Source organism: Mustela putorius, unplaced genomic scaffold, assembly GCF_011764305.1.
Source record: "Mustela putorius furo isolate JIRA1106 unplaced genomic scaffold, ASM1176430v1.1 tig00000592_pilon_pilon_pilon, whole genome shotgun sequence".
Classification (NCBI taxonomy): Eukaryota; Metazoa; Chordata; class Mammalia; order Carnivora; family Mustelidae; genus Mustela; species Mustela putorius.
The window spans coordinates 741,636-768,682 of NW_025421426.1; the positions used below are offsets into that span (position 1 = coordinate 741,636).

General features: G+C 50.4%; 1 protein-coding gene and 1 long non-coding RNA gene across 2 annotated transcripts in view; one reads left to right on the forward strand and one right to left on the reverse strand.

Moving 5' to 3' along the window:
• Positions 1-4,391: 4,391 nt before the first annotated feature.
• MC3R (melanocortin 3 receptor) lies at positions 4,392-6,144 on the reverse strand. Its single transcript, XM_004759885.2, has one exon. The coding sequence runs from the start codon at positions 6,079-6,081 to the stop codon at positions 5,110-5,112; it is 972 nt and encodes a 323-aa protein (XP_004759942.1). The 5' UTR covers positions 6,082-6,144; the 3' UTR covers positions 4,392-5,109.
• A 9,891-nt stretch (positions 6,145-16,035) lies between these two features.
• Positions 16,036-27,047, forward strand: part of LOC123392611 — a 55,751-nt gene continuing 44,739 nt past the window's right edge. The window contains exon 1 of the long non-coding RNA XR_006607341.1: positions 16,036-19,433. This is a non-coding gene — a long non-coding RNA (uncharacterized LOC123392611). The remainder of the gene's footprint in view (positions 19,434-27,047) is intronic.

The following is a 27,047-nucleotide window of genomic DNA, read 5'->3' on the forward strand; positions in this document are numbered from 1 at the left end:
GGTCTTGGGGAAGCTCCTTGTCCTCTGTGGCACGGTGAGGACGGCTGTCGTTTCCCTTACAACAAGGCTGCTGAAGCTCCGCGCCACCGCCATATGGGGCAGATCAGCTTTGGGGGGGGGGGCGCTGTCCCGTACGTGTCAGGAATTTAGCAGCAGCTCTGGTCACTACTAGTGAGATGCCGGGACCACCCCACCCTAGATGTGACCCGCAGAGTGTCTGCAGACGTCGCCAGATGGACCCTGGCCTCAGCATGGTCCCTGGTTGAGAAGCACGGTCTTAGAAGATAGTTGTGAAGGTTCAGCGAGATCCCGTGTAAAGTGCCCAGGACGATGTCTGGCACATAATGAAATACTCTCTAAACTTTAGCTGTCGGTGATGTTAGTGGCTTTTAACCAGAGCCGTCAAGCACCTGGCACCCGGATTTTTCTGAGTAAATGGGGTTGAGTCACGGACACCCTTGGGACTCACTGAGTGTCGCTGATGCAGCTTGGAGCTGTGAAGATAGCCTTCCACAAATTGTTCTCCTCCTGGCATTGAGGGGAGAGAGCATTTGCGCCCAGGACTTCCGGATGACACGTGGTTCACGGTCAGTGTGGAGCACACAGCTGGGGTGGCCTGACACTTGGGCTCACGCACGGGCTGTGGAGCCTGACAGTGGCTGTGGGGTCCGGTGCTGTCTCGCACCATCTCGGGCGCGTGGGTCAGGATGACTAACTTCCTCCCTGATCCGGCTTCCTTTTCTGTCGGCCATGACGGGAGTAGTGCCTAGCGCCTAGGCTTTTGGTGACATTTCAGTGAATTAATGTATCAGAACGCTTAGCAGAGTGTCAGGCACATATTAGCACCACATAGTATCTAATTATTATGCTTTCTGTTGATTTGGCTCCCACATAGATGTTCTTAGGTGGGAAAGGTTGAGTTCTTCAACTGAAATTTTTCCTTTTATTCTGCATTTTGTTATCTGGTGCTCCCAGCTTCTAGATTTTTGTCATTGGTTCTTGGAGGGTCCGACGTTAACTGCAGGTGCCTGACACCCTGACGGGGAATGGTGATGGGAAAGAAACTTAAGCCCCTGGTGCTGGGTTTTGTTATTCTTCAGAAATGAGCAGTGTTTATGGGTCTAGGTGGTTCTCATAGCTTGCTGTGCATTTTAATCACCTGGGGATTTTATAGATTTCTGATGCCTGGCATTACCTCTGATCTGCTGGATCATAAGTTCAGGGATGGGGCTGTTTTTCTCAGTCTCCATGTTTGGTACTGATAGCCAAATCTGAGTACCACTGGCATATTCTATTTGGTTAGACTTGAACTCATATTTAAGTTCATGTGGCATATTTCAAAGGTAAGCTCCTTTATTGACCAGTTTTTTATATTTTTAAAAGATTTTATTTATTTATTTGACAGAGATCACAAGTAGGCAGAGAGAGAGAGGAAGGAAAGCAGGCTCCCCACTGAGCAGAGAGCCGGATGTGGGGATCGATCCCAGGACCCCGGGATCATGACCTGAGCTGAAGGCAGAGGCTTTAACCCACTGAGCCACCCACGTGCCCTATTGACCAGTTTTAGATGCTGGGCCATGCTTTCTAGTGGGAGAGATTGATGATCATTAAATGAATAAACTAATAAGAAAATATAAAATGACAACAAGATCTGTGATAAAATAATAGTTCATTCATTCGCATGAGTGTGTGGGGTCTTCTTGAGAAAGAGTAGTCAGGGAACGCATCTCAGAGGACTAAGCTGAAGCCTGAATGATAAGGTGCCAAGCATGGGAAGATATGGGGGAAGAGGCTTGAGGCAGTGGATATAGCAGGTGCAAAGGCCCTGGGGCAAGAATGAGTATGGTAACTTTGAGTCCAGTGGGGTGGTTAAGTGTGGGCAGGAGGGTGTGCAGTATTTACCAGAGGATGTCAGATCTTTAAGGCTTTGTAGGGCCAGGTAAGGAAGTGGAATTTTATTTGAAGCCGCTGAAGAGTTTTGAGTAGGAGTGTGATATGATCTGATTTATATTTTTAAAGAATTGTGCTGGCTGCTGTGTAGAGAATGGATTTTGGTGGAGGTGAGGGTGGGTGAAGGTTTCCAGCCAAGGAGGCTTAAGTATGTGGCAGCCCCCAGCCCCATAGGAATTAAGCAAAAAAGTCCAACTTAAGTAACGACAACAGGTGACCATTTCCAGAGACCCAGGGAGTCAGCCACTGCAGTGATCTTACCTTGGGAATGGGAGTGAAAGGTGAGATCGACTTAACACGAGTCAAAATCATGATGAGCTTTTATTTCTCCAAATTAAGCATTTTCAAACCTGACTCCTGCTGCTTAAAATGTCTGGTGGGTTCCCGCATGAACAGGCCCTGGCCGTCAACCTAATGTTGTTCACCCCCCACCCCCCCGCTTAAGAGATGGATTCCCTGGGGCTACCCACAGGCTTTGGAAATAGAGAGCAAATAAAATTAATTGGTTCTTTGTTTTTATGACATTGCTATGGAAACTCTATTATGAAATTCTGGACTTGTGGGTTATAGGAATATGCACGCGTCTCCCTCCATGGCAGCACATTGCCTCTCATATCATTGGGTCATGGCTCCAATGCTAGGGCATTGGTGTTGGACTTGGGGATGGAGGTCAGGCAGCCTGTTTGAACCTCTGCTTCGCTCCTTGCTAGCTGAATTTTCATAGACAACCTCCTTAATCTCTGAGTTTGAGATGCCTTGTCTTCAGAATAACAGTGATCATGGCATCTGTCTCCTGGTGTTATTGCAAGGGTCAGAGAAGAGATGCCTGTCCAGTCCTTAACATGGTTCTTGGCACGGGGTCAGCACTCCAGGCAGATGAGTCCTTTGGGGTTTCTGTTATGCTCATTTGAAAGTCTTCTGTGCCCTGGCTTTGTGAAAGGTGGTCTCCAGGCCTACAGCTGCATCTCCCGGGGGCTTGTCCAGGTCAGAAATGCACAATCCTAGGCTCTACCTCAGACCTGGTGGTTGAAATTTTGCACTCGAACAGGATCCCAGGTGATTCCTGTGGGCATTTACATCTGGAAGCGCTACTGTAAGCTACAATACGTACAGGAAGGAGAGCTGAGTCAGGTCTGAAGGTGGAAAACCTGTTGCCCGCATGGTAGTGGTGCAAAAAGACATCATCCCCAGGACTCACAACACTGTGACTCTAACCAGCTGGGCGTGGCTGGGAAGCCACGTTATCCTCCTGCTCAGGTTCCTCATCTGTAAAAGGACTCACCTATTTGGGAAGTTTGTGGAGAGGGTAAAGTGAAGTAATGTGAGAGCTGATATCAGAGACTGAAAAGTTACATTGTTTACATAGAGAAAGGACATCATAATTTTTACAGCTGATAGTACAGTTTTTTAAAGAATCTGATTCCCCATTTCCCGTGTGTGCTGGCTGAGTGGCCATGGGCAAGACCTATTATTTGGTGTCTCGATTAGAATAATGGAGAGTGGCAGTGGCCCGGGAACTACAGCCTGGTATTTTTGGAAACTAAATGGTAGAATTTTGTAGTTTGGCTAACAGGCATTGCCCTAGAAAAGCTGAGCACGGTGGTCAATGGCAGTGTTTATGCCATTTACAAAAGACTCAGAATTACAGTGTAAGGGGTGAAGGCCATGTGCAGAAGTCACCAGGGTGCTTCCGGGTGGCATAGTTTAACGTGTCACACATTAGCAGCTGCAAAAGGCTTTTATTATTTCCAAATGCCACAACCAAAGCAAGAGACAAGTGATATTGCTTATACTGGCACAATGTCTTCAAGTACCAAAAAACCCACAATATATTCCAGCACAAGAAAAATACACAATTGTACACTAAAGACACAGCATATTATAAGAATTCACAGGGGAGTTGTTGGGTGGAGGTGGGGGCAGCATGAGGGCAGCCAGACAGCAGAGTGTGAAGTTCTCTAGGACAGGAAGCGGTCTGAGGGGGCCTGGTGGGGCACAGTGATGGATGTCCAGCAAACACCGACAGTGCTGGTCAGCAGAGCTCGCCCTGTGCTCACGGGGATGAGATGCTTTGCTTGATAAGGTACGGCCATTGAGAGCCGGGCCACCCCACCTTTCACTATGCTGAAAAAAAGGAGCAGTGAACCAAGAAATTTCTGTCTCACAGACAGTTCCGGAGATCAGGTGATAGAGACACAGCTAGGGGGAGCAGAAACAGAGCTTCTGAGAAAGCCACGGGCATTTCCACAGTTTCTGAAACTCTCTGAAACTACAGGAAAGCCATTTCTTGAGGCACATGCCCTCCCTTCCATGATTCCCTCTCTTGCTTGACAGAAAAGGAATAATAGGAAAACGGCTTTTTTTTTTAAATAGGGAAATTTATACCTATAAACAGCAAGGTATCAAAATGCTTTGTACACAGGTATCCAGTGCTGATTTTCTCTGTCTTTCATTAGAATTTTGAAAGCTGCCTTAGATTTAATGCGTAAGAACCTGACAGCAGTAGCAGCAGCAACCAAATAAGAAGCAGGTCACATCCCTATGCTAGTTTTCGGGGGGAGGCTGGTCTGGGGGGTTGAGGAGAGGGGCAAATGTAGCATCGCTTCCTCCACATGGAGCTCGGTATTTTTTAGACCATTGTTTTACAGTAAATAGGGTTATAGGCTAGAAACCCAGTCTCTTCTGAAGTAAGGATGAGACCATCTGAGCAGCTGACAGCCAGAACCGTGACAGGTTTGCCGGGGAGACATTTGAATCCCTCTCAGAGCCAACGAAAACCCTTCCGTCTGGTCTGACTTGTGGCAGGGAGGCACGGGGAGGACGCAGGAGGAAGCAGGTGGGCGTTACAGACCCCGCGCGCATGGGTGTAAAGGCAGGTTGCGCCCCGAGCCGCCCTCACTGAGTCCTACCAGGGCCTCTTTGGGAAATCAGTGACTCACCCCCCGCAGAGTCCTGCGAGAAAGCCCGTTACGTACCATTTTCCCCTTCGAAGGCTTTGCAGGTGCAAAGACAAAAGACACACCGATCATGGCTGTTGACCTATTTTAAGCCTATCCAGGACTTCTCTACCCCCTCTTCTTTTTTCTAAACACCTCGCTTGGCTGGTTGGGGGCTCGCCGGTGACGGAGCCGCCGGCGCCCACTCCCTGGCCCTGGCGCCCTAGCCCAGGTTCATGGCGTCGCAGCTGCAGAGGATCTCCCTGAACGTGTTCCGAAGCTCCAGGCTCCGGAAGGCATAGATGAGCGGGTCGATGATGGAGTTACACATGATGAGGACCAGGTAGGTGTTGAAGTGGGCGGCGTAGCAGACGCAGTACGGGTTGGTGGGGCAGGTGATGATGAGGATGAGGTGGAGGAAGAAGGGGGCCCAGCAGAAGATGAACACCCCCAGCAGGATGGTGATGGTGACAGCCCCCTTCATGCACGAGTGCTGCTGCGGGGCTGCCCCGTTGGCCGGGGGCAGCGCTGCGATGCGCCGGGCGTGCAGCCGGGCGAAGAGGAACATGTGCACGTAGAGCGAGCCCATGAGGAGCAGCATGGCGAAGAACATGGTGATGAGGCACACGATGACCATCTTGCTCTCGGAGTAGACGATGAACGCCACGCCGCACACACCGCAGCATGCCCAGATGGCTGCGATCCAGGCTAGTGCCTTCCGCACGGTCATGATGCTGTGGTAGCGCAGCGCGTAGAAGATGGTGACGTACCGGTCCACGGCGATGGCCAGAAGGTTGCAGATGGAGGCCACCAGGGAGATGCAGATCAGGGAGTCGAAGACGTTGTCCATGTGCTGGATGAACCGGTCCTCGAAGGTCAGGTAGTTGCTGTTGATGATGGCGATCATGACGGTCTCCAGGGCGTTGGACACGCTCACCAGCATGTCGGCCACCGCCAGGCTGCAGAGGAAGAAGTACATGGGCGAGTGCAGGTTGCTGTTCCTGACCACGGCCAGGATGACCAGGATGTTCTCCAGCAGGCTGACGATGCCCAGCGCCAGGAAGACTTCGGGCTTGATGAAGACCTGCTCGCAGAACCCGCTGCTGCTCTGGTTGCTGAGGGAGGGGGCGGCGAGCTGCTCTGAGCTGTTGGGCAGGGTTGGCTGAGCAGACAGCAGGCAGCACGAAGCGTTCATTGCTCACAGACGGTGGGAGCAGGGGCTCCGGCAGCGTCCAGAACCTGCTGCTGCTGACGGCCGGGGTCTCCCTCTGGGTGCTGGGGGCAGGTGCCCGTGCAGTCCGGACTGAGGGAGAGGGAGGGAAAGTCAGCTGCGACACAGCCCAGAGAACTTTCCCTCGCTCCTCCAAGACAAGCAGTTTTACGGACACTCTTCTGTGTCGTCGGCTGTCTGCCTTCCTTCTCACCCCTTCCCACACCCCCAGCGGGGAATGGAAGACCTGCCCCCGGTGGCCAGAGTTTCAGCTGTGTTCATAGCAGGACCGGGCCCGTGGTACCTGTTGCTAGAAGTGAGCGGGGAGCACTCAGGCGTCACAGCCGGGCTGCGGACACACTCCTCCTACTTCAGCTGCAGCGCGGCGAGAGGACCACTGAGCATCACTCTGGTGCCTCTGACTGACCACAGCGCCCGCGTGGGCTGGGAGCTTGAGCAGCGGGCTGGTGCCCTCTGCTGGCCAGACTGCTAACTGCGTGCTGCCTTGGCCGAGCGGTTCGTTCTTCTCCGGGAAACTGCCACAGGTGCTCAGTTCTCCGGTCTGCTCATCTGTTGTCTTAGAAAATAGCCATCGTTTATGGAGCACCTGCTGTGGGTCAGGTCTCTGCTGGGTGCAGGGAAAGTGATGGTGAACCAGACCTGCACGCCGTCCTGGTTTCCCCTAGACTTGGCCTCCGAGGTGGGAGACGAGAAGTCAGGATGTTATATTTCACTGTGACGAATGCGCGATGATGCAGGCCACGGGGCTGGGAGCGTGTGTGGGGCCTAACCTGGAGGGTCAAGGGAAGAGCACCTAAGCCTTGACTTGGTGGAAGAAGAGGTTATAGACAGCGGTGACGTGGGGCAGGGGTTGGAGGAGTAGAGGAGGGTCCCAGGCAGAGGGAGTCACGTACCCCAGACCTGGAGACAAAGAGCAGTGGCTGTGGGGAGCATCACAGAATGTGGGTGCAGGGACCCACCTGACCTCCTGAGTCAGAATCACCAGGGGCAGGAACTGGACTAATGTGTGTTCGGTTTCCGACTGGTGAGCTGGGGTGTAGCCAGGATTGAGAGCTACCGAAAAGGAAGGTTGGAGGTTTTTTTTTTTTTTTTCAACTGAAGTACAGTTGACACACAAAGTTATGTTAGTTTCAGGTGTATGACATCGTGACCCAAGAATTCTCTGTGGCCCGATATCTATAGTCCCCCTCTGTCACCAGGTGATGTTATTACAGTATTAGTGACCACATTCCTTCCCTGTGCTGGATTTTTTATCCCTGTGATTTATGTGTTATAAGGAAGCTTGGTGTTTTTGAGGACCTGAATGGAGTTTGGCCAGAGTATAGAGCTGGGAGACACATTTTGAGAAGTAAGGCTGCAAAGGTTTTCTTTCTTTCTTTTTTTTTTTTTTTTAAACCAAAGTTGGGAAGTGCCTGCCTCCCCCCTACGTGGGAGTTTGGAATGTCTCCTGAAGGCAGTGGGGGCCTGTGGAAGAAAGGCCTTTAGGCAGTGGGGTGTTGAGAGGGAGCTGAGCTTTAGAAAGACTCCCAGATGCAGGGTAGAGAAAGGATTGGAAGGGGAGGGGCAAGGAATGAGGGAGGCAGGGGCTTTAGCGGTCTGGGATAGATGATAGTAGCTGGAGCGAGGAGGAGGGGGAGGGGGACGTGTGGCCCGGGACCAGGTCAGGACAGAAGCAGAGATGTTCAGGCAGATGTGTTGTAGAGATTTGAGGGTGTCTGGCCATGGAACTGTGGGAGACGCAATGGGCAGGGAGCCTCTCTTTCCTTTTTAAGTAGCAGGGAGGGCCGAGATGCCTTTTGAGCAGGAAAATGTAGAAGGCAGAATTTAGCAATGGACTTCAGTACCTGGTTCATGTCACATTTGGTGCTGCATGTGAGGATCCTGTGATCTCTGGAAACATAGGGTCCATTTGCCCTTACACATGTGCACACACACTGCACAAACAGACACACAGACACTGCACAGAAACACACATACTGTGCACACACAACACACACACACACACACACCATGCTGACACAATGGCACACACGCACACCACGCAGATACATATGCACACATGCATGCATGCATACCCACCATGCACACACATACCACACAGATAACGTGCACACACACACACCACACAGATACATGTGTGCACACACCACGCATATCCATGCATGCACATACACCATGCAGACACACACACTATGCAGACACACAACGGTGCTCACACACACCACGCAGATACATGCGCACACACACACACACCATGCAGACACACCATGCAGATGCGCGTGCACACACACATGCGCGCACACACACACCATGGAAACGCACACACCATGCAGATACACAACTGCACATACACACCACGCAGATATGTGTGCACACACATGCACACACACATTCCAGATGGATTAATGATTCATCTGTTATCTAACTTTGTGCGTGTGCGTGTGTGTGTGTGTGTGTATGAGATAGAAGAAATATGCATAAGGAAATAGAAGAACGTTTAAAATATTTATAAAGTTGTGGAAGGGAGAGATTTTCTTACTAAGACGGGCAATCCAAAATTTAGAGTATGGAAAAAAAAACCACTGTAGGCAACATCAGAAGACAGGAAGAAAACATTTGCCATAGTCAATGAATGGTTACCATCTCTAATAGATAAGGAGGGCTTTCTGATTAATAAGAAAAAGATGAAATTACCTCTTAGAATACTGGGCTAAAGATATGAATAGAAATCCACTGGAGAGCAAATAAAAGCGGATAGCAAACATGTGAAAGATGGCCAGGCTTTGGGGGCATCAGGGGAATCCAAATCCATACTAGACGCTGAAGCCAGTTTTTCCGATTAGGTTAGCAGGAATTAGACAGATACCAGATTCAGGAGAGAGTATGGAGAGCACTCTTGCAGGCAGTCCTGGTGTTTGTGAATAGTCTCATCGTTTGACAGTTTCTACTAAAATAAAAAAGGCTTTTTCTCAGTGTGCCTGGGGGCACAAGACACAGTGTTTCTATCTATCCTCAGCAGAGCAACTTGATTTCTGCAGCGAAACCACCCATCTTCCAGGATGGGGAAGAACACAGTCTTCATCATTTCAGGGACTTCTCCTGGCCCTCAGGACACACGCAGAGGTGTATTCATCCTGTCTTGTGGCTTCAGGGGCACCAGCGTTCCCTGCAAAGCTAGATAATCGAGGTTATCCATCACCTGCGGTCCGTCAGTGCTGTCAGCGCTCCGTGACGGTGTGGGCTGGGCTCGAGGGAGCCAGCGAGGACAGCCCCTGCACACCTGCAGCCTTGAGCACCGGCTCTGCTAATGAGTGTTGATTTGGGGTTCCCTAAATGCTACCCCCCACTCTCCTGGGGGAGCCGCACAGACACAGCACAGATTCATTGAATCTTCTACACCAGCATTGGCTCTGTTAATAACAGTTGCGAGACACAGCATATATCGCTGGCCCATGTGGGAGTTCCTGTTTTGAATGTTCAGATAAACCATAACAAGGAGATTCTTATCCTAAGAGATAACGCACCTAGGTGTCCTCTCTGCCCGAAGAGCTCCTCCTTGATTTTGTGCCTCATGTATACATCGTAGCCTTCAAGACCCAGCTCAGATGGGAACTGTTTTGCTTTGTTTTGTTTTATTTATTTAGTTTTATTTATTTATTTATTTATTACAAATTTCCTCAAACCTTAGGAACTTTATTCACTTTATTCCCCCTTTGGTAGTCACACCCCGTGCCACAAAATGGGGACAGCGTTGGCCAGAGATCATATTGGAGACAATGATTAGATGTATCATTAACCCTAATTATTTCCGAGGAGGAGATGGCCTTCATGCCTGTGTTCCCATCCTGAGCCTGTCTCGGATTTCACCTGCCTCTTGCTGGGCAGGTCCTCGGGAGCTCAGTTTCCAGTTGCTCTGCCAGATCCCATGTCCAGGGGTCCCCCCACACGGTATCTCAGGATCTCCCCTGATTTGGGGGGGGGGGCTGGTGGCCCTCCTAGCTGGATCAAGCTCAGCTTGGGAGTGAAGGGGATTGAACACCATCTGGGTTAACACTCAGTTACTTAAGGGCTGGAGCCGCCGAGTGGACTTTCCAGCCTCCTGTCTTTCGTGTGGGCATCCGGGGCCACCTTGCATTGCTGTCCAGATGTCCTCGTGACATTGAGCCCCAGTGGTCTCCTTCATCTCTTCATCTCTTCATCTCTTCTGCCTGTTTCCTGAGATCATCTCCCAAATAACTCACCTGTTCCCCAGTCTCTGTCATGGGTTCAGCTCATAGGAGGAGGGGAGAGAGCTCAAACTAAGGTATACAGAACACCTACTGTGTGCCTCCTGTCTCTGCTAAGCTCTTTTCTCTGCTTGATGATTTACTTCAGGAAGGAAAGGAGGCAGGGCTGTGCGTTGCTCACCTAACACCTATTCCCCCCTTCTTCCTTCCTAATGGACTTCTAATTTACCGAGGACAACAGCATGCCCAGACAACACACTCATTTCCTGGCCTCCCTCGGGGGCAGCATAACCTGTTCTGGCCAGTGGATGTAGGGGTGGTCGGGGGAGGTGACTCAGCTAAGCCAACTAGCAGACTGCGCCCGCACACTCTCTTTCGCTCTTGAGTGGAATCACGGCACGGAGGCTGGGAGAGCTCTCTCCTGTTTTGTAAGCCTGAGGACAAGCGCCTGATCTTTGGGGCACCCAGACCCGGAGGGGTCCCTGAATCCTTGCTGACTTTACAGAGAGGCAGGCAAAGCCCTGAACTCCTTGCCTCCAGGTTTCTAGTTATGTGCTAGACAAGCAAGATTTTATTTATGTAAGCTCTCGTAATGGAGGTGTTCTGTTCTGCCCAGCTGAACAAAACTCTCAAGCATGACCGTGTTCATATTTAATCATCCCCGCTGTCCGAAGCATCTTGGGTGCTCAAAAAATGTTGGAAGGAACAAGCCCCTTGTCTTTCTCTTTTTCCTCTCTCAACAATCTTGATTGTGTAATTTCTGGATAGACCCCACTTTTTCGGTGCTATGAGGAAGTAACTCCATTGGACAGTAATTTTACTGATAATTTCTCTCCCGTTCGACAATATGCTGATTGTGAGTGGGAGCAGTCTTTTTGTCTTTGTATGCCCGCCCCTGGTCTAACTGATAGCCTCAAGCACTGCAGCAGAGGCACTTTGGAAAATACCACCAGAGTTTTTAAAGAAAGCAAAACACAATCTTATCATCTGACTCCAGTAATTCCCCTCTTGCACGTTCACCCAAGAGAAATCAAAATAAATGTCCACACAGATGCTTGGATGTGAACGTTCACAGCAACATGATTCCTGGTTGCCAAACAGTGGAGACGGCCTGATGTCCGTCATCTGGTGACCAGACAGACAGATGTGGTGGGTCCACACCGTGGAACAGGAATCGGCATTAAAAAGGGAACAGAATACTGATTCCCACACAGCATGAGTGAGTCTCAAAGCCAGTACGCTCAGGGAAAGAAGTCGGACACGAGAGACTACACTTTGTGTGTTTACACTCCCAGGAAAAGGCAGATCTGTTGTACAGACAGAGAGTAAACTAGTAGTTGCCTAGATCTGGGGATGGGGGTGGGGATGAACCATCAGAGGGCACAATCTGGGTGATGAAAATGTTTGTAACTGGGTTAGGGTGATGGCCGCACAACTGAAGAAACTTAGTAAAAACGATTTGTTAGTGCACTTAACACGACGTTTATGGTGCACAACTGTACTTGGATGGGGTGTAACAAATACGATTGCGCTGGTGCTCCCGGTGTCTTAGATGGTCTGTGGTTACGTGAAGACTCGCTAGTGGTGTGTCCCTTCATGGTAGAGACCAGAGGGACATCCTTTCTGAAAGCACACGCTAACGCTTGTGGTGGATATGGTATGTGCACCTGTTTCCAGCCTACAGGCTTTTCCCTCACCCCCTGGAGGTTCTGAGAAGCAACCCCCAAGCTAATGGCTCTTAAGTACTCCAGATTGGTAACCCAAGGACCCTTTCTGGGCTGCTTCTCAGCTTTATTGTAGGCACCTTTCATTGCTTCCTTAAGCTGGACTGACATTTTATTCTTATAATCATCAGCTTTGACTTTATTTCCTTCCTTTGAAGCCTCTCTCATAGTTTGTATTCTGTTGATCATTCTTTTTTTTTTAAATGTATTTATTTGACAGAGAGAGAGATCACAAGTAGGCAGAGAGGCAGGCAGAGAGAGAGAGAAGGAAGCAGGTTCCCCTCTGAGCAGAGAGCCCGATGTAGGACTCGATCCCAGGATCCCGAGATCATGACCTGAGCCGAAGGCAGAGGCTTAAACCACTGAGCCACCCAGGCGCCCCTCTGTTGATCATTCTTAAGCACCCACCCATTTTCCTTTATTTTCTTTGTTCTGGGAGACAGAGACAGATTTTTTAAAAAAGAGTTATTTGACACAGAGAGAGCACAAGCAAGGGGGAGCAGTTGGCAGATGGAGAGGGAGAACAGGCTCCCTGCTCAGCAGGAATGTGGGGCTCGATCCCAGGACCCTGAGATCATGACCTGAGCTGAAGGTCTGATGACCTAGACACCTAACTGACTGAACCACACAGGTGCCTCAGAGACAGAGATTTTAAATGTATTTTAAAATTGTATCCCTTGGGGCACCTGGGTGGCTTAGTGGGTTAAAGCCTCTGCCTTCAGCTCAGGTCATGATCCCGGCGTCCTCGGATTGAGCCCCGTATCGGGCTCTCTGCTCAGCGGGGAGCCTGCTTCTTCCTCTCTCTCTGCCTGTTTCTCTACTTACTTGTGATCTCCATTTGTCAAATAAATAAATAAAATCTTAAAAAAAATTGTATCCCTTTATCTTTTTGAGGAAGATGCTATCTTTAAATTATTGGAAGATGTGGGACGGGGGTAGTGTGCCACAGTCTTGGGGGGACTTACTGATTAATTATGACTTAATTAATTCTGACTTAATTCCTAAGTGAACATTGACTAAGCAAACCATTTTGAAGTTCTTTTTTTCCTTCCTGTGTCACTGAATGGCTTAGTCATACCCTTAAAATACTGTTATATTGGGAAAACATGGGATGAGGCCTTGATCTGCAAGTACTTGTATCCTCATGAAAGACCTCAGCCCTTCTCTGGTTTCATAGGTTTCTGCAGCTCCTCCTCAACCCTCCCCCTCCTGGCATCTGAAGCTCTTGAAAGAATGGTCCACACCCGCTTTCTCCACTTTTCTCCTTTCAAGCCATGCCCTCCTGGCTCCTGCCTCGATCACTCCATGGAAACAGGGTTCTCAAAGGGCGCTAGTGACCTCCTTTTGATTAAGCCCATGGCACATCTTCATCTTTAACCCATGCTTGGTTGACTTAGCAGCATTTGGCTCTGACGACCACTGCTTCGCTCTAGATCCCTTCTTTTTTCCAGCGTTCTCCCGGTTTCCCTCCTGACCCTGTGACTGCTCTTTCTCATCCCCCTCCCCTACACCACTGGGCATTGAGGCTCCCCTCTGCTGATCCCACTCTGTTTTCTTCCTTATGGAGTGTCACTGTGCCTCCACGTCAATGTCCTGCTCTCTGCCAGTGCCCACCAAATTTATACCTCTGGCTCAGCCTTCTTGGAGCTCCACACCATTCCTGACTTCTCATGGCAGCTCATACTTGCATGCTCAGGGCTGCATTTGTGCTCTGCTCCCTTGGATCTGGTCACGCTTCGGTGTTTTCTTTTCTGGTGGATGGCCTCACTTTCCAGCCAGCTGTGCAAGCCAGAAAGCCTTCCATTGTCTTTGTATCCCCAGCAGCCACTTCCCCTCTCTCTGGCGTTGTGCCCCTGACTTCCTTTCTTTTCTCATTCCCTGTGGTTAAGGGTGGGCCTGGCAAGAATTCGGACGTGTACTCCCTGCCTGACGTCATCAAGAGGCTCTGAACAGTATGATGACTACTAGCCACGTGTGGCTATTTAAATTTAATGAGTTAATGTAAAGCCAAGTTTACAATTCACATCTTCAGCTGTCTTTGCCATGTTTTGAGTGCTCAGTAGCCGCATGTGACTAGTGGCCCCTCTATGGGACAGCACAGATAGAGAACACATCCGTCCTCACCAAAAGTTCTATCAGAGAGCTCTGGTCTAAAGTCTTCCCCCACTTCTAGCCACAGTGAAGGGTCAGGTGTGCATTCAGGAGCCACAGCTGGGGTGATGCAGGCCCCGCGCAGGTGGTTACTGTGGTGTAAGAGTCGGGAGGAGGAGGGCCTGCCTGAGGAGGAAGCTGACCCAGAGGACTGAAAAGAGGGAGATCTGTTCATCCCTCAGGTGCTTGATGTGGCCATGTCTGGAGCTTATAGTCCTTTACAGTCGCATGAGTCAATCCCACCGCCCCCATTTTTGCATCTTGATTAAGAGGGTTTGAGATGTCCATTTGACATTTGCAATTGATTAATAAATTAATATCCTGATAGTAACAAAGACCCACTGAATGTGGAAGTGGGGTCTTTAATCACCATTGGGGTGATTAAAGTGGGGTCTTTAACCACATTGAGTATGTGATCAATGTGTCAAGAGAAGAGAGCCTTTCTTATGCATATGGAATCAAGATAATTTCTTTTATACCAGATCTTGGTTTGTTAGAATTCGTAATTAAGATGGAGGGTGGGAGGGAAAGACACTAAGAGAAGGAAAGAAACAGGGAGTAAAATCACTGTAATTCAAATTTGTCATGAACATTGCATTAGGAGAGTGGTTGAAGCGCTTTTTTCACTGTTTCCTTTTGTAGATGATGAAATAGCAACTAGCCTCTTGATCCACGAGTGCAAAGTATTGGTAGTGCTGGCAGCTTCTAATTGCATTTTAATTCTTAGAGCTCTCATTATTATTTGTTCTGAAGAGATCTCTCTCTTGTTAACGCCTGCTAGTTTGGTGATTGACATTCTCCGGAAGAGACTGAATTAATAGGCCTCACTTCCCAGCTAGGCACACTGCACACAAAAGGACAGAAAAACAATGTTAGACTTTTGCTAAGGCCACCAGTCCTCTGCATTTTACAAGCACCTGTCAGATCCAAGGTGAGGTCAGTGTCAGGGTGCTGGGCGCCAGGCATGGAGGAAGCAGGTGGCACATGGACCTGTTACTTGCCGACAGGTTGATGTTTGAGACCCCAGAGCACTGTTGAAGAAGATAAGGAGAGTGGTCGCCATAGGTGTGCAGTGCCTTTGGGGTCAGCCAAGGGTCCCCCAGTCCTGTCTGGAAGCAGCTGGAAGTAGAGATGGCCGGGCCATCATGTACCGTCTGAGTCCGAATGGACTGCAAGTAAAAGCAAATTAACATTTACAGAGGGCTTATCGTGTGTGAGTCCCTGTGTCACGCCCTTTATAGGGTGAGAAATAAACATATTGCTTTGTGGATGGGGACTCTGGGGGCGCAGAGACATTCTGTAATTTGGGAAAGGCACACAAGATAGGAAATGGGAAACTCCTGTCTGGCTGCAGAGCTGAAGAGCTCAACCCCAGTGCTGTCCTGCTGCTGCAGGTTTTGAATACAGCAGTTCAGAACCCAGCTCTGAGACTGGGATTTGGGGGAGAGCTCCATTTCCTGGGACATATCACGAGGGCCAGGCAGGAGCCCAGGCCTGTGCAGAGCAGGGCTTGGGGTGGCCGTAGCAATGAGGGCATACAGGCTCGGGTCAGAGCTCTTCTACAGTGAAGGGGCTTGGTGATAGAGGAAGTTAGCAAGACTGCCCCTAAACGATTTAAACATACTCTAACAAGGGTATGCTTGGTCTAAATCCTTAATTGCTATGACCAACCATTGCCCGACAGAATTCATTGCTGCTATTTAACGACAGAGACCCCAAGAATCAAGGGGCATGGCTGCCGGGTCAGGGCTGCGCTTCCCAGCGTCCCTTGCGGCCGGCCGGCCACGTGACCGGGGCTCTGCGCTTCCGCTTCCGGCGGTGCGGTGCGAAGGGATGGGACGTTCCGGGGTAAGCGTGCGGTGAGGAGAGAGAGGCTCCCCCTGACCCGGGGCGGAAGCCGCGTATCCCCGGTGGCCGGCCTTCCGCGTCTGCCTGAGCCGCTTCCGCCGGGACCGGCCCAGGAGAGAGACGGGAACTTGGGTGGCGTCTAAGTGGCCAAACGTTTGGCTCTTGTGTTGCAGCGCCGAGGCCGGCGCGCTAACGGGCACGGCCGACTGGCCGACGGCGCGGCGGGTTTCTTCTCGCCGCCGGGAGGCAGGTTGAAGGTGGAGGGGCTCGTCCGCGTGCTCGCTCGACAGCTGCGAGCGGCGTCTCCGCGCCCGGGGCCGTGGTGGGTGCCGGGAAGCCCAAGAGGAAGAAGACGTAGTTCTTGCCTTCACGGAACCGGGCGTCCGCGGGGAAGGTCGGGGGGATACGGGAGCGCCGCGGCAGAGAGAGCACCGCGTGGGCGGCCTCGGCCCGGCCCGGCCGCAGGGAGGCCAGGCCTGGACTCCGGGGCAGCCTGGGCTGGCGGGCGCCGTGTTTGGGCCGCGGCGCGGCGGCCTGCGTGTGGCCGGCGTGAGACGGTCGGACCGCAGAGCTGTGGTCGCCGCTCTTCTGGAGGAGGGTTTGCACGGCGGACTAGGCGGTAGCCACAGGGGCGCCTCGTTCTCCCCTCCCAGCCTGTGCGGAGCCGTCCTCCCGGGGAGCTTGTGGGCGCGGGTGGGGAGGAACTTCCGGCAGCGAACCCAGATGGTTTAAGGACAAAGCAAAAAAGATGGACTTTGTCTCTTACGATGAAAGTTTCAGGGGGTTCATGGACTCCGGCGTGGCTGGATTCGAGGCTCAGTGAGTTTAACAAGGACCCGGGGTGCGCGAGTGCGGGCTGCCCTACCGGAATACCGTCGCTCGGGGGCGGGAACTGTGGATGTGCGTTCGCGGGGAAGTTTATTTTGCCACAGTTGTGGGGGCTGGAAAGTTCAAGATCAGGGTCTGGCAGCGTCTCTTCTGGCTCGCAGGCGTGACTTCTCTCACTGTGTCCTCACAGGACGGCAGAGGGAGGGCGAGAAAGCTCCCTGGTATTTCTTCTTATAAGGACATTGGTCCCACCGGAGGGGCCCCACACTCATGACCTCATTAAACCTAGTTACCTCCCGAGGGCCCCACCTCCAAACACGGCCACGCTGGGGTTGGAGCTGTACAGTGTAGGTACCGTCTATGAGTTTGGGGGAACATAATTTCATCCATAGCACAGAGTTGCTCCGTAGCTTGGCCCTCGCTTCCTTCACACTGGCCTCAATCTTAGGTTCCGTGTTGGGGTCGAGGTGGCTGCCAACAGCTCTAGACCCACGCCCCGTGAGTTCAAGTCCAGCAAAAAGGGGTCAGGGTCTCGCGCTCACTCTCAGACATGCAGACTTCATTTTCCCGAATCTGTTTGGACCAGGAGCACATCCCTCAGCCATTTGCTAGGGACAGGGCAATGCAGCCTGAGTGGGCCAGGGCTGAGTCCTGTGCTCAGTTCCAGAGCAGCGGGGAATTTAGCCAGACCTGAATCCCCTGCACCCGGAGGGAAAGCTGATCCCCCCCCCCCAAGGGGGGGAAATGTGGTGCCATTCCCTGCAGGTGCCAGACACAGACGCAGTCCCGGTTCACTGTGCTAATGGAAACCAGTCATTAAGTCTCTTCACGCTTTTCTTGTTGTGACGAGGGTTTCAGGGGAATCACAGGGCAATGACGGAAAGACTGACAGAACGGCTCACCGTCGAAGTCCTGTTTGGGCTACAAAGAATTAAATGATTTTCTGGGAGGTTGAGGGCAGGTTGGGTAAGTTCTTGCTTTTTCTGGTTTTGGAAACCAGCTTTGTCACAAATTAGTGGTTCCTATAGCTCTCAAAGCCTGTTTTCCTATCTGTAAAATGGGCATATTTGTAGTGCCCATTCGTGGGGGCTGTTAGGAAGATTAAATGATTTCATTGACTTATTCTCAAGCAGAAGTGTCTGTTTATAGAACTTACTATTGTGGAATCTGGAAGACTTTTAGTCCCTACTCACTACACTGGTTGGAAACCCCAGCAGATAGCATGCAAGGCTCAGGAGGAAGAGGTAAGAGGTCTAACAGATTGGGCAAGTAAGGATCATGAATTGATGTGAGCTGACAGGGAAGCGAGGGACCAGATCTTGGGGTCAGATACAGGTCAAAATACAAGACACTGCACGTGCTATCCTTGCGTAGGGCCCAGTTTCCCCTTTGTTCCAGTTTCAGTACATGTGCTGTGAAAGGGAGCACTGGAGGGAAGTAATTTAAGGAGCCCTAAGAACAGCTGTGTCCCTAATTCTTGGAAGAGAGTCTGAGATTCAGTAAATACTGTTGAATGGAGTAAGTACGTAAGTGTGTAAGGGAAGTGTAGACTCGAAGTATGGCTGCATCTTCTCGTCTTGCACAGTTGGGTTACTATCTGTAGAATTCAGAAGGGATCCCACTTTCTCTCCATGAAGTTTTGCAAAAAGCTTTTTAATGGCGTGCTGCTGGCCGCAGTGCGTTTCAGACTCTTTCCCCGTGGTTCAAAGCTACTTTCTCCCTTTTCATTTTGGGAGGTCCCAGTTGTGACCGGAAAGGACTAAGTTCACTTGGCTAGGGGGAAAAAATACAAGCCGTAATGCGTCGGTGTTGAGACCTGATTCTTTTCCTAAAATGGTGGCCAAAATAGAAACCTCCAGGTGGCCATTTTCCTAATCGAAAATCGAAAATATTTCGTGTTTCAGAATGCTCGGGTGATTGGGGTGTCCGGCTTTCCTAAGGAATTGCTGTGTTTTGAGATCTTTGAGTTAACTTGCTCTCCCCTGGCTGCAGGGGAGGCCGGAACTCAGGATGAAGGATCGCAGGACTGGTTTCCTTGAACACACTGTTCCGTTGTTCCTCTCCCGCCACTCAAGAAGGTGGTCCCAGACTGAGTTCTCCAGAGGCAGACGCTGAGATGGAGTTTGCCGTGCAGGATGTTTGTTAGGAATTGACACCTGGGGAAGGGAAGGAGGAGAGGGGAGGGGAGGGCGGCGCAGGGGAAGTGGGGAGAGGGAAGGGAAGGGGGCAGGATCGGGCAGAGGAAGAAGCTGATTGGTGATGCAGGCAGGCTTCCCCCCGCGCCCCCCCAGCCCAGGGAGCTCTGGAGCATATGTGGTTCATCAGGGTCATCCCTGTCGGACTGAAAGGGTTGGACCTTTATACCCACCGCATTGTCTGTTCCCGGCTGTGAGCTGGGTGCAAAGAGGGTGCTCTTGGGCAAGATGGCATTCTGCAGCTGAGACACATCGTGAGGCTAAAGCTAGAGGCTTCCAGCTGACAGCTGGGACTTGAAGGGGGACCTGGCCGGTGCAGCAGCTCGTTCCCCTCAGAAAAAGAGGTGAGTGTGAGCCGACACAGAAATGGAGCTGGCCGGTATCTGCAGGGACTGTCTCACCCAGTACCAGGAATTGGGTTTTACAGCATTGCCAGTAGTGTGGGAGAGCTGGAGGGGGCATTTTTGTTCCCGACGTCCCTCACAGAGGGACACATGACAGCCATCTCCAGGAGGGTACTGAATGTACGTGGCATCTCCCCCAACCGAGGGTCAGCTTCGGTCTGTGCTTGGCTGAGCGCTCTTGTTATCACGGGGGACGGTTTGAACAAGCAGACGCACAGTTTCTCCCTGCCCAGCTATGACTGGACAGCAGGGGCAGTTCTGGGGGAGGAGCAAGAAGACAGCTCATCTGTGAGTATTGTGGGAGGGCTGGGCATTTTATGATGATCTAAGTCGAGTCAAAGAGTTTCTGGTAAGTATTCCTAACTCTCCCATCATGGCCAGCCATTTTGCTGTGTAATTGAGTTTTAAAAATTGTGTCTATGTATTTTATTGGAATAGCAGCATTGCAGAGACCGTGCAGAGAGCTCACCCATGTCCCTCGTCCTGCTCCTATTGCTAACATCTTACATAATCACGGTCCTTCGTGGAAACTGGACAACCAGCTCTAGTGCATTGCTACTCACGAAAGTGCACATTTTGTTTTGATTCCACCAGTTTTCCATTAATGTCCTCTTTCTGGTCCAGGATCCCATGTAAGGAGCCACTTGCATGAAGTCATCATGTCTTAGTCTCCTCTAGTCTATAAAGTTTCTTTCTTTGTTTTTCATGACTGACTGTTTTGAGAGGCACTGGTCACGTATTTTGTGGCATATACCTTAATCTGTTTGTTTGTTTGTTTATTAGTGGTTATGGGTTTCTGGAAAGAATACCACAGAGGTGACGTGTCTTCTCGTCACACTTTGCTTCTTCCCTTCCTTTGTGCCTTGTTTGTTCGTTCATTTGTTCTTACTCTCTCCTTTTCATTTACCTGCAGATTTTCATTTTTGTGTTTACATACAAATACATAAATATATTACTTTGTCTAAATGACATGCAGAGGAAAATTAACTCTATTTTTAAAATTCAGTGTCCAAATATTGTAATACTATGCATTGAATAAGCTTTTATTTTCTAACTAATAAAAAAAAGATTTATATTTTTAGAGAGACAGAGCGAGAGAGGTTGAGAGACAGAGCATACAGGGAGGAGGGACAGAGGGAGAGGGAGAGAATCTCAGGAAGACTGTCCACTGAGCGCTGAGCCCCACGTGGGGCTGCATCCCAGGACCCTGAGATCCTGACCTGAGCTGAAATTGAGTCAGAAGTTTAACCGACTGAGCCCCCCAGGTGCCCCTATTTCCCAACTAATTTTAAGATTTATTTTTACTCGTACACTAGGTTCCTAATATTTTATGTCTGTAAATATCTCTTTCCCTTTTTAAAATTGAGCTACACATAGCTTACAATTCATAATTTTAAAGTATACAATTCAGTGATTTTTAAGTATAGCACATGTTTGGGCCATCACCACCACCTAATTCTAGAACATTTTCATCACCCCAGACTGAAGCCCCCATACCCTTTAGCAGCCACCCCCCATTCTCTCTTTTCCTCAGGCCCTGGCTACTGGTCTGCCCTCTGTCCCTATGGACAGCAAAGTATATGCCCCACTAGGCTGTGTTCAACTCTTGGATCACAAAACCCTCCATTTTCTGACTTTGTCATTTTTCAGATTCAAAAACAAAGAAACAACCAACAGCTGTAAGTTTCCTCTTTTAGAACTCAGTGTGGAAATTATAAGAACATTTCAAAACCAGAAACTTCTTCCTCTTAATCTCTTGACTTTCAGGAAGATTCTGTGAATAGAGAGTGAGTTGTTTTCTGAACACTTGAATGTAGGGAACAGGTCAAGCTATTTTTTATGCCTTTTTAAAAAGAACATTTTTTTCTTGGTACTCTGCCAGATCTTCTTTTGGAAACTTAGGCAAAAACTAATTTACTTCTCCGAGTCCATTTTCTTATGGCTGATTCACAAATTGTAGCAACTGAGTCAAATTAGTGACAAAAAGCAGGGGTTTCTTGTGTGTAGAAGACAAATGATCTATCTTGTTCCGAGTTCCGTTCTGAGTTCTTGATGCTACTCAGTCTGGCTGAAGGGTCAGGTGTATTGAATAGAAAACCTTCCGTGGTGTCCAAGCATAATCTCTGTATATGTCCTGGTTAGAAGGCATCTTAGACTTTATAATTGTATTTTCTTCCTTAATCACAAAATGGAGGCTCCCCTTGTTCCCTTGGCTTGGTTAACACTTGGGTCCTCTGTTCTGAGTGTTGTGTTTCTTGGTGCCATTATGTCGGTGAAATCATGACTGTAGGGTCTGCACGCTTGAGTTGTCTCAGATCATGGTGAGGTAGTGCAGAGCAGGGCTTTCCACCCATGCCTGGGCATCTGGGTTACCTGGGGATCTTGTCAAAATGCAGCTCCTAGTTCAGTAGGTCTGGGTGATAACAATGCAGTTGGTGCAGAGACTTGACTTTGAACAAGAGATCTAGCCATTTTTAGACTTGGACTGGGAAGCGGTGCTATGAGGAACAAGCCCAGTGTGGAATTCACTCTGATGCCAGCTGGGGACGAGCCCGCAGCTCTCTGACAGCAGATGTCCCAGCTCTTGTGTTCATTTCAGTGCTTTCAGTGTGTGACCAGTGATGGTGTCCAAAGGCTCCACACTGGGGCTGTCCAAAAGGGTGATTTGGGCCTAATGTTCTGACCTTCCCAGAGAGTCTGTGAGCCTCCTAATGTCTTTAATACATTCCCTGTTTAAGTTGGATAGAGTGGGTTTTGTTATTTATATTCAAGAGTCTGACCCCTTCTTGCATGCCAGTTTGGGTCAATAGGTGTTGGCCATCTGGAGATCTGGGTAAGAGGTCCCAAGGCTTCATCAGCATGGGAAAAGACTGCTGGGATTGATTAGCAATGTCTGCACTGATGCGGAACTAGGGACTAAAACCGTGCATGGTATGCATTTGTCATCCCCGTGTTGTGGTCTGTAGTAGTTTCTCAGGTGGTGTAACAGATTACTGCAAATTTAGTGGCTTAAGACAACAGAAACTTACTCTTTCACAGTTCTGGAGGTCAGAAACCCAAAATGGGTTGGCAGGGCTGCATTCTTCCTGGAGTCTGTAGGAGAGCATCTGTTTCCCCGTATATTTCAGCTTTCAGAGGCCAACTGCTTCTCTTGGCTCACGGAACCTTCCTTTCGTCTCAAAGCCAGCAGTTAGAATCTTTCAGAAAGAAAACATTCTCAAACTTCAGCTTGTGTTAAAATCACTTGGAAGTCTTGTTAGGACACAAATCCTCCCTGTCCCCACTCCTCTCGGTTTGACTCAGCAGGCTTGGAATGGGGTCCAAGAATTTGCCTTCCTATCAAGTTCCCAAGATCCGGACAGTGCTGTCCAGGGATCACACTTTGGTAGCCACCCGACTAGGTTGTCCACTTTGTGAAGGCAAGAACTATGTCTGATGGGTTCTCTGATGTATGCAGTTAGGACATTGTGGGTCCTTCATGTAGGATCAGCTAAATAAGTAGCCAGACCTGTTTTTTGTTTTTTAGAGCCATATCAGTGCTGATACACTAAAAACACCTTTCTATGTGTGCAGTGAACAAAATGTCCCCTCCCCAAAGATGTTTGTGTCCCAGTCTCTGAGCCTGTGAATGTGTGACTTTACACACAAAAGAGACTTTGCAAAGTTGTTTAGTACCGTGGACCTTGAGATGGGGAGATGATCCCAGGTTATCCGGGTGAGCCTCATCCAATCCTCACAGGTGGGCAGCCTTGCCCTGCTGTCCTGAAAAGGATGCAGGTGTGGAGACGCGAGAGGGGCTGGATCTGCGGCCGCCGAGGACAAAGGGGCCTGTTGAGGAGAATTGTGGGGGCCTCAGAAGCTGAAATGCAGACGGTGAGCAGCAGAGGCTCAGTACTTCCCCGAGGCGGCAGTGTTGGTGGGGCCTGGGACCTGCGTGAGGTCGGGCCCCAGAGCCTGGGCTCCTGAGCGCAGGTTGTGCATGTATTCCCTCCTTCAGACTTGCCAGCCCAGCTGGAGCTAGGGTGAGGCTGGCTGGTCTCTGGGTAGCCAGGTTTAAAGAGGTGCTCCCTCTCAGGTCCTTCTCCTCTTAGCTTGGGCCCTGCCTCACGGTGACCCCTTGGAGCAGTGTTACATTCGCTGCATTTTACAGAAGAAGCGGGGAAAGGCTACAGAATCCCCGTAGGAAGAACCAGACTTGGAATCCCAGGCATGCTGCTCTAGGAGCTTTGGACTTGGCCCATGAGCACGCTTCTCAGTGTGGACACCCTTCTGCTCCCTGTCCTGATTTTCCAGGTGCCTCCTCCCCCTTCCACAGAAGCAGCTGGGCCTCCTATGTGCTGTGGGTCTGGGGCTGAATTAGGGCCGTCCTTGGACAGCCTTACTCTCCCTGTTTAGGGAAACAGAAGTCAAACCACTGTTGGCAGACGCTGAGAGAGAGGGAGCGGCTGTTGGTGGTGGCACATGCAGAGCGTGGCGCTCGTGGCCTCTGCTGGCACACGTGTGCTGGGTTGGAGGGCAGCGTCTGTCACTTGCGTCCCCCTCTGATGCTCTAGGAGGCTGCTGCTCCAGGCAGTCACCTGCTGTCAGCAGGGGCTGAGACTGGTCCACACAGCGGGGAGGCTTTATGCCGTGCTCGGTGTCTGGCCTGCATCCCGGAACATCTGCAAGGCCGCCCTGTGGGGGCTGCACTTCTCTCCCTGTGCCAGGCCCCAATCCCACGGTCCCCAGAGGAAGGAAAGGCTCTGGAGGCACAAGACGCTTCAGCTTCTGGGAAGACACTCCCAGACTGGGAAATGCTCGTTGGAAAGTGCTTCTCCTTCATTTTAAGGCAGGTCCTCACTGAAGATGCTCACATTCGAGGGTGTGCTCTGAGCTCCCTTCCTCAGCTTCTTCCTTGTCGTGCAGGACTAGGGAGGGCCCACGTCTCCAGGGTGTGGCCATTCTCTCCTGTCCTCTAGAACTGGGCTTTCCCATGGAGTCCCCTTGTCAGCGTGTTCCCCAGGATGGGCCTGGGCATGCAGGAAATGCACCTGTGTGCGGCCGTGAGCCAGGGAGGGGGCTGGGCCAGAGGCCCGAATGTTCCCAGCCGGACCGACAGCAGCCCTGGAGCTGGCAGCCCCCGCAGAGCCGCATTGGCTTGGGGCGAGGGCCTGGGCCACACTTTGGCCTCAACTGTCATCCAGTGGAAGTCCTCCGCCCCCCTAGTCCGAGGCGAGATGTCCCTCTCAGCTGAAGGCAAGCAAGCCTCAGAGAAGGCCTCAACTGGTGGCTGTTGGCTACGGCACTCCCTGCAGCTGGGGAAATGGTCTCAGTCCTGGAGGGGACCAGGCAGCACATGAGCCCCCGCCACAGCTCATGTGTGTGGCAGCTAGAGGACACAAGCCACAGGGTCACACACACTTCCATCTGTTCCTGTCAGTCAGGTCTGCGCAGGCTGAGCTGCTCTCCCAGCGTCAAGTTCTAAAGCCAGATAGGAAGAGGAACTTAGGAGACATCAGAGCTACCCTCTCAGACCCCAGGGAGCTGCTCATGCCTGGAGAGGAACAAAAAAATTCATGTCTCTTGTCTCCTGAGCACCTGGGTTTACACCTGCTGAAAGTTGCACAGGCTAGGCTCTCCCTATCTAGGTGATCGCCTCCCAGTGCAGAACAACACAGAACACGGGGAGTGCAGCTTGCATGTGGTCCGTGTGCGAATTATGTGACTCTGACATGTGTCTTGGCCATCCATCTGCCCAGGGCGTCCTGTTGTAGTTGTAGAATATCACTCATGTGCTCTGCTCCTGAGGAGCCAAGAAGTGGTGTCTGGGGCTGAGACAGATGGACAGATGGACACAGAACAAATGTAATAGGGCATGACAGACACTGCAAAGACAGAACAGTTGAGAGCAGGTTGGAGGAATCAGCACTGACCATTTGCCATGACTCCTCAGCGTTCCTCTGTTCCCTTGGCTTGCTTTACTCCGTGGAAGGATTTGGTAAATAAATGGTGGACCCAGGGAAGTTCTCTCTCATTGAGTGAGACATAAAACATCACAAGGGTTCGTATCCTTCAGAGTCCCATGAGGCTGACCATGAATGTGTTCTCATTTCACGGAGTTCATAATTTAAAGGAACATTGGTTGACGAAAATAGCTACTGACCTCATCTGAAGTGGAAGGGGACAGAAGGACATTAAGTGCTCCAAGGACGGTTGGGTTGACTTATTTGCACTGGAACCTTCTTCCGTGAAGCATAAGGAGAAAAGAGCTCTGTGTATATGATCTGAGCCATGGTAACATGAGTGTTTTCTTAGCCAGGAATGATTTTTTTTTTCCTTCTTCTTTAAAGTGAAGGTTTTTATAGGAAACATTCCTTTCAGAAAAAAAAAAAAAAAAAGCGGGCTTCATGGTCTTGCCTCAGATGTGCTCTTACTTTTCTGAAAATTGGGATTTGCCTGATGGTGGGTTCCTTGCATGGCAGCTGTAGGGGAATGGGCTTGGCATAATGTCAGTCCAAGGGGTTGCCTTCCACGTGTGCTGATGTGGCTGAGATGGTGTGTGGTGGTTGAATGCGTTTTCTGCTGTCTGTCCTGTCCTGGTGTCGCCATTGTCTAGCATCTGCAGAACGCTGGCTCCGAACCTTTGCTTCTCTCTGGTGCTTCTCTGCTCATCCACGCTCATTAGCTTTTCTCCTTTTGGGGATCACTGGTATGTTTTGCTTGGTAACGGGTCACAAGTTTAGTGTGATCTAACACCCAGTGCCGTTCATTCATTCACATTCCGGAAGGGAGAAGGTACATTTCCAGAAGTCAAACCTCAGTGACAAAGCACAGATTTTGGCCCTCCATGAAATTGCAAATTAGTGACTTCATGGGTCCTGAAATAGTATCTAATGAAACTCACCTCTGTTCATTTATTTGGTCATTCATTCATTCACTGACTCCTTCATTTGGTCCCCTATTTAATTCTTCGGTCTCTGCTATGCACTGAATTGGGTCCTTCCAAAATTCGTGTGTTGATGCCCTCTACGAGGTAATTTGGTTAAAGGCCTTCATAAGGGTGCGGCCCTAATCCCATAGGATTGCAGCCTCAGGAGAGGAAGATCTCTCCCTCTCTCTCTTTCTGTCCCCGCTCTATGAGGGCACAGCAAGAAGGTGGTTGTCAGCAACCAAGAAAGAGGGCCGTTGCCAGAATCCCAGCATGCTAGTACCCCGATCTGAGACTTCCGGCCTCCAGACCTGTGAGAAGAGAAACTTCTATTGTTTAAGTCACCCAGGCTATGGTATTTTGTCATGGCTGTGTGAGCCAACTAATGCTGTTCCTCATTCATTCAACAAACATTTGCTCAGTGTGTGTCAGGCACCAAGAGAGATATTGGTCATGAAACGACAGCCATGTCATTGAGACATTCCTTGTTGGTTGCCTACTCATGGCTGCCCTTCTTGGTCCTGGCAGCAACACATTGTGTTGGTGGTGGTGTGCCCCATCTCAGGATCTTAATCATGACTGGTCTCAGTCTCTCATGGCCAGTTGGGCTCCCCTTTCTTCACAAATGTATGGGGTACAGGCACGTG

What these genes read in the sequence shown, in the direction of transcription:
- MC3R (XM_004759885.2), bottom strand. Translation starts at nt 6,081, where the DNA reads ATGAACGCTTCGTGCTGCCTGCTGTCTGCTCAGCCAACCCTGCCCAAC.